The 7779-nt window shown below is 37.4% G+C and overlaps 1 protein-coding gene across 1 annotated transcript in view; it reads right to left on the bottom strand.

Annotated features, from left to right (window-relative positions):
- GPR155 (G protein-coupled receptor 155) overlaps positions 1 to 7779 on the bottom strand; it is a 60458-nt gene that overhangs the window by 23678 nt on the left and 29001 nt on the right. Inside the window, exons 8-9 of the mRNA XM_023514160.1 lie at positions 1040 to 1124; positions 866 to 956 (exon numbers count right to left, since the gene is read on the bottom strand). Coding sequence (XP_023369928.1) covers positions 866 to 956; positions 1040 to 1124 — 176 coding nt within the window. The remainder of the gene's footprint in view (positions 1 to 865; positions 957 to 1039; positions 1125 to 7779) is intronic.

Genomic DNA, 7779 nt, shown 5'->3' with positions numbered 1-7779 from the left:
GCTTGAGCCCAAGAGTTAGAAGTTGTTGTGAGCTGTGATGCCATGGCACTCTACCCAGGGGGACAGCTTGAGGCTCTGTCTCAAAAAAAAAAAAAATTATTTAGAGAGGTTTTTTTAAACATACACATCCTTGGGCCCTACACCTAAAGAAGTCAGCAGGTTCTACAAGCTTCCTACTCCATAATTTTTCATGCACACTTCTCCCTAGATTCTTTTTGTTCTGAAGTATATATTTATGATAGGATTAAGAGTCAAGAATTTGACCTTTATTATCATTGCTAACAAATTAAATGGCTTTAAATTAACCACTCTTTCCTCTAGTAGAGAAAACATAATTCATAAGTGTGTCTAAGAAGACGCTAGAAACATTTAGCTAAAAATGGATTCAGACATGTAAAATGTTCACCACATTTTGAGGAGGGACAAAGGGATATAGGATCACCAGTATCACCAGTATGATAGGCAGTAAGTTGGAATAAATTTTCTTTTCTTTTTTTTTTTTTTGAGACAGAGTCTCAAGCTATCGTCATGGGTAGAGTGCTGTGGCATCATCATAGCTCACAGCAACCTCTAACTTTTGGGCTCAAGAGATCCTCTTGCTTTAGTTCTTTTTCTTTCTTTCTTTCTGTCTTTCTTTTTTTTTTTTTCTTTTTAGTAGAGATGGGGGATGAGGTCTTGCTTTTTACTCAGGCTGGTCTTGACCTCCAGAGCTCAAGCAATCCACCTGCCTCAGCCTCCCAGAGTGCTAAGATTACAGGTGTGAGCCAGTGTGCTGCCAGGAATAAGTTTTTAAAGTTAACTTTAATGTATAGGAAGGTACATTAACAAGGGAAAAAGAACAGAATTGCCAATAAAGTCTTCCCACCTGCTCTTTTCCATAAAAAAAGGCCGAGTCAACGCTATCTCCATTGTGTTTTCCAGTTATCAAAAGAACACCAACTAGTAGAGCAGGGATTCTGTAATAACAAGAGTTATTGAGAGGATGAATAGTACCTACATATATAGAAAGAGGTAAGCAAACAGAAAATTACCAACTTACCCCCAGCCAGATATTATGATGATCCCCACAGGAATTTGTACCCTCTCACGTTTTTTCAAAAGAAACAAAGAAATTGCTAGGAGGCCTAAGAACAAGAAATCAAGATGGAAAGAGAGATAATTACTCAGCACTGGTAAGACTTTATGGAACTTTCTTCCATTTTTTTTTAAACCCAATTTATTTCAGTAGCAGTTTTTGCCCTAGAATTTACTCCTTCTAAATAAATGCTGTCCCAAATATTTTGAAGCAAGTTTTCTTAATTCAAAGTCATTCATATTTTCCCTTCCATATTATTTCTTCACTCAAATCTTCTTGTTTTATCTCTGATTTTTTTAAAAAGCCCTAATCATTTTATTCTTTTCACTTACATGTTTGGAATCTAAGCATAACTGGAAATTTTTTGAAACTGTATATAGAACAGTTCTAAGAATAAAAACAACCTCACTGTGCTGGGCCTAAGAAGTACAGGCAATTCTGTTCACCAGTACTGTTTTTAGAAAATGGCCAAATGTAATGATGGAGATTAATACAAATACATTATGAACTTAATATAACCACACAGTTTTGAAGTTCATGAAATTTCCTTATACTTTATGTTTGCATAATTATTTATGCAAATAATATATTGTTTAATAAATTCTACATAGCTACAGAATCTTAGAACTTTAAGGTTGGAAGAGACCTCTGTTTTATAACCCCTTCATTTTACATAGAAGGGTTTGCCCAAGTCACACAGCCAGCAGAGGGCAGAGTGGAACTAGAAATACAGCCTTCTGACCCTAGGTAAAGTCTTCAACTTTACCAGTATTTTTCGAACTTGGATCTGGGGCCCCTGGAATTCCTAATACATATTCCTCAGTGATGCACATATAGTGATAATAAGATAGAGTCCTTCAGGTTAGGGCTGAGACAACACAGCTGGTCTGGCTGGTTTAGGTGACCTTCACCTCATATCTCCCGTTCTTGCTGTTCTATAAATTCAGCTTTAACCTAAAAGTGTGTATCTTGAGTAGTTTAGGGCAATTGATTTAGGAGATTAACTTTTAAATTGGAATGTTGTTTTGGGCCCTGGGTTATGCTGATTATTGTTTATTATGGGTCATAGTTTATGCCAATTATTGTTGTTTAAGATAAAGGTTGACATGGTTTGAATTTTCATATATAAAACTGTAACTTTGGAAATGGAAGAAGAGAACAGTCTTGGAGAGGCTACTCTCACTGTTCTCCAGAATCACTGGCCTTCTGACAAAGTGTGGTGGACCTATCCCTGTCTCTGCATATTGGCTGACAGTGACAGGCGACTGGACGCTCTTTGTCCAGTAACATTTCTGACAACCACGAAGGGTCCACTACTGCTCCTTAAGTATTGTGTAAGTTCTGTGCTGGGAAAGCTTAGCAGTCACCTGGACAGGCGGGCCTCGGGGTGGAGTGCTCGAATGCTCCTACAGCAGCACTGCCTGGAGATTTCTCCTGGGAGTCTTCCAACTCTGATCTCACACACCTGCCATCACTATCACTAAGGTCTATTCTAGTTGCATGCTGAGAACTTTAGTTCTCATCAGTTCTGGTTTCGATCTCAAGAAATCTGGCATTTATGTATCTAGTCTGTATTACAGGAGCTCAGGCCGCAATACCAAATGATAGCTCATTGGAGTATATTCCAACTGGTCTCAGTAGGGTACCCACCCATAACGAAAAAGGCAATAAAATTTTGCTATAACCCAGCCTGGTTGATGTATCATCTTCTGGAGAAAAGTAGCTTTTGAATGGATCCTTGAATTATTATAATGATGCTATATTGTTTAAAATAAGCCTGGTTAAAATACATTATTTTTCTTGGTAGAAGTTATGAGTTTAAAAGCAGTAATTAAAACTATATATATATATAATTTACAGAGTGTAAAAATGGTTAACTAACCATTTTAAGAACACTTTAAGAAAAATAACTTAAAATGACAACTAAAGCCTAGGTAAACTAAGCTAAAGTAGGTAATTAAAAGATTAATAGTCTGAATAAGAATATATGTTTAAAAGCTGGCAAATATAAATTTTGCTTCTGTCTGTATGTCTGTGTGTCTGTATATGCCATGCACCTGTGACATTTCACTCTCAAAATGTGCAAAAGTGGTTCAACATACACAGATATATAAATATAATACATCATATTAATAAAATTTTAAAAAGGCCATATGATTCTCTCAATTGATGCAGAAAAAGCCTTTGATAATATCCAGCATCCTTTCATGATCAGAATCCTTAAGAAAATAGGCATAGAAGGGACATTTCTTAAACTGATAGAAGCCATCTACAGCAAACCCACAGCCAATTTCATATTGAATGGTGTAAAATTGAAAACATTTCCACTCAGATCAGGAATGAGGCAAGGATGCCCACTGTCTCCACATCTATTCAACATAGTAATGGAAGTCTTAGCCATCACAATCAGGCAAGAGAAGGTGATCAAGGGTATTCAAATAGGGTCAGAAGAGATCAAACTCTCACTTTTCACTGATAATATGATCCTATACCTGGAAAATCCCAGGGACTCAACTTCAAAACTCTTAGAAGTGATCAAGAAATACAGCAGCATCTCAGGATACAAAATCAATACTTACAAATCAGTAACTTTCATATATGCCAATAATAGTCAAGCTGAAAATATAGTCAAGGACTCTATTCCTTTTACAGTAGTGTCAAAGAAGATGAAATATCTGGAAATTTACCTAACAAAGGATATGAAAGGTGTCTTTAAAGAGAACTATGAAACTCCGAGAAAAGAAATGGAAAAACATGGCTTGGTGCCTGTTGCTCAAGCGGCTAAAGCACCAGCCACATACACCTGAGCTAGTGGGTTTGAATCCAGCCCAGGCCCACCAAACAACAATGATGGCTACAACCAAAAAGTAGCCGGGAGTTGTGATGGGTGCCTGTAGTCCCAACTACTTGGGAGGTGGAGGCAGGAGAATTGTTTGAGCCCAGGAGTTGGAGGTTGCTGTGAGCTGTGATGCCACAGCACTCTACCCAGGGTGACAGCTTGAGGCTCTGTCTCAAAACAAAAAAAAAAGAAAAGAAAAAAAGAAAAAGAAAAACATACCATGCTCATGGCTGGGAAGAATCAACATTGTTAAAATGTCCATACCACCCAAAGCAATCCACAGATTTAATGCAATCCCTATTAAAGCATCATAGTCAAACTTCAAAGAACTTGAAAAAAATAGTACTTTGTTTTATATGGAATCACAGAAAACCTCAAATAGCAAACACATTTTTTTGCAAATCAGGAAGTATCACATTTCCAGACTTTAGGCTATACTATAAATCTATAGTGATCAAAACAGCATGGTACTGGCACAAAAACAGAGAGGTAGATGTATGGAACAAAACAGAGATGAACCCAGCTACTTATCATCATTTGATCTTCAACAAGCCTATCAAAATTATTCAGTGGGGTAAAGACTCCCTATTTAACAAATGGGTCTGGGTGAACTGGCTGATGATCTGTAGAAGACCCTCACTTTTCACCATTAACAAAAATTGATTCTCACTGGATAAAAGATTTAAACTTAAGACATGAAACTATAAAAATACTAGAAGAGAGTGCAGGGAAAACACTTGAAGAAATTGGCCTGGGAGAATATTTTATGAGGAGGACCCCCAGGGCAATTGAAGCAACACCAAAAATACATTGCTGGGATCTGATCAAACTAAATAGCTTTTGCACAGCCAAGCGCACAGTAAGTAAAGCAAACAGACAACCTTCAGAATGGGAGAAGATTTTTGCAGGTTATGCTTCTGACAAAAGTCTGATAACCAGAATCTACAGAAACTGAGACTAATCAATAAATAACCCCATTTCTATGTGGGCAAAAACCTTGAACAGAAACTTCTCTGATGAAGACAGGCACATGGCCTACAAACACACAAGAAAATGCTCATCATCCTTAATCATCAGAGAAATGCAAATCAAAACCACTTTGAGATATTATCTAACTCCAGTAAGATTAGCCCACATTACAATGTCCCAAAACTACAGATGTTGACATGAATGTGGAGAGAAGGGAACACTTCTACACTGCTGGTGGGAATGCAAGCTAGTATGACCTTTTTGGAAAGAAGTTTGGAGAACACTCAAGGAACTAAAAGTAGACCTACTGTTCCATCCTGCAATTCCTCTACTAGGTATATGCCCAGATGATCAAAAATTATTTTACAACAAAGACATTTGCACCAGAATATTTATTGCAGCCCAATTCATAATAGCCAAGACATGGAAACAGTGCAAGTGCTCATTGACCCATGAATGGATTAACAAATTGTGATATATGTACACCATGGAATACTATGCAGCCATAAAAAGATGGAGACTTCACATCTTTTATGTTTACCTGGATGGAGCTAGAACATAGTCTTCTTAGTAAAGCATCTCAAGAATGGAAAAAAAGTATCCAATGTACTCAATACTACTATGAAATCAATATATAATCACCTACACACTCATATGAATGGCAAAACATAACTATAGTCCATAAAGTAGAAGGGAAGAGGAGAGAAAGGGGAGGGGAGAGGGGATATGGGAGGAGGGAGGGTATTTGGGGGGACCTCACCTAACGTGCATGATGCAATGGTACATTTCAAAACTATTAAGAAATGAGTATAATTGTGATAGATGATGTGTCACTTAGTTTAAAATAAGCATTTCACATTGTATATCAAATCAGTACACTGAACCCCACAAATACATCAATGTTCAAAGTTATGATTTATTTTATTTTTTTTATTTAGAGACAGAGTCTCATTTTGTCACCCTCAGTAGAGTGTCATGGCATCACAGCTCACAGCAACCTCAAGCTCTTGGGCTTAGGCAATTCTCTTTCCTTAGTCTCCTGAGTAGGTGGGACTATAGGTACCCACCACAACCCCTGGCTATTTTTTTTTGTTGAAGTTTGGCCAGGGCCAGGTTTGAACCTGCCACCCTTGGTATATGGGGCTGGCACTCGACTCAATGAGCCACAGGTGCCACTCCCAAAGTTATGATTTTTTTTTTTTTTTGCAGTTTTCAGCCTGGGGCTGGATTTGAACCTTCCACCTTCAGTATATAGGGCTGACACCCTACTCCTTTGAGCCACAGGCGCTGCCCCCAAACTTATGATTTAATAAAAAAAAAAATACAGTAATGTCTTAGGATATAAAATCAATGTCCACAAGTAAGTAGCCTTTGTTAAAAAAATATGCAAAGTAACTCTAATGAATTGGCTTTAAAAAAGAGAAAAAGTAAACACTTAAATATTTTATCAGGAAAACAGAAAAGAACTCAAATGCCTTTTTTCTTCAGCTGACTCTGGTATTCTTTGATAAATAAAAGAATAAAAGTTTTAGAACTGTTATTAAAGTTCACATATTCAAGGGTTGTAGAACTACCACCTCTGTAATATTTCTAAATTTGCTGGATTTGACTATGAGATTATGTTCTTGATTTTGAGCCTCCGAATTCTGGAGTCTAGAAAGGTAGCTATGGTGAGTCCTACAGACATGTTCTCATTAAAGGCTAATACTACAGGGCACAGTCTAGCCTACAGGGCCCCTTCTTCCCTGCTTCAACTTTGCCCCCTACCCATTCTAGGGGAAACTGAAACCTCTGTCATCCTGCTTTCTGTCTTGAACTCTGTACCTGGTAAATTAATTGAGGACACAGATAAGTCCTGTCCTTTGTGGCCATCTTTGATGCTACATGACCATCTGAGACTTAGGAGGATCAAGAAAGACATTAGGAGTGGTGCCTATGTTGTGGTTCAGAACACTTTTCAGTAACTTAAAACCTTAAAAGTCATGGTATGGTCTATAAAATGCCTGACTCGGCTCAGCGCCTATAGCTCAAGCTGCTAAGGCGCCAGCCACATACACCAGAGCTGATGGGTTTGAATCCAGCTTGGGCCTGCCAAACAATGATAACTACAACCAAAAAATAGCCAGGCATCATGGCAGGTGCCTGTAGTCCCAGCTACTTGGGAGGCTGAGGCAAGAGAATCACTTGAGCCCAGGATTTGGAGGTTGCTGTGAACTGTGATGCCACAGCATTCTACCCAGGGTGACAGCTTGAGGCTCTGTCTCAAAAATAAATAAATAAATAAATAAAAATAGTAATTTTTAAGATGTAATACTTCAGCTATTTAGATTGTTTGAGAAACTGAATCTTTTCTCTGTCAAAGAATAAGATTTTTGCCATTTAAATCTTCTAATTATCAATTTCACTAAGGGAATGATTAACTTTTTAGTAAACTGTGATCCTGTTTTGTGAAAAGTGTTTTTGGGGAGGGGTAAGAGAGATTAAACAAAAAGAAAAATGGCATTGTGTAAGAAAGGATCTTGTGTGGTAAACTTTTGTCCTAAAACAGAATGACTGCTTATTTAAGAAAAGTGAAGTAGAGGACAAAACAGAAAGTTTAGGATGTTTGTAGTTTGTCTGTGCAGGTGGAATAGAACCCACAAGAGGAAATTTGTGAAGGAATTTGCATGTGATCCAGCTGGCTTTCATTTGTGAAATTTGGCTACCTGTTTCCTTTAAATTAAAAAATCACATTATAGGAATATTTTAAAATTCCTTTTAAGTAACAGGCCTGAAAGAAGCAATCCCTGTGTTGTCTATATTAGAGTTTTGACTAACTAGAAGAAAACTAAACTATAAAAGGGTTAAGGTTTACACTCATATAACTTCTTATATTACCTTTAGAATCTTTTGACTT

Source organism: Otolemur garnettii, unplaced genomic scaffold (assembly GCF_000181295.1).
Source record: "Otolemur garnettii isolate 467f Iridium unplaced genomic scaffold, OtoGar3 scaffold00048, whole genome shotgun sequence".
NCBI lineage: Eukaryota > Metazoa > Chordata > Mammalia > Primates > Galagidae > Otolemur > Otolemur garnettii.
The sequence above is the reverse complement of the archived record's forward strand: the minus strand, read 5'-3'. Positions and strand labels throughout refer to the sequence as shown.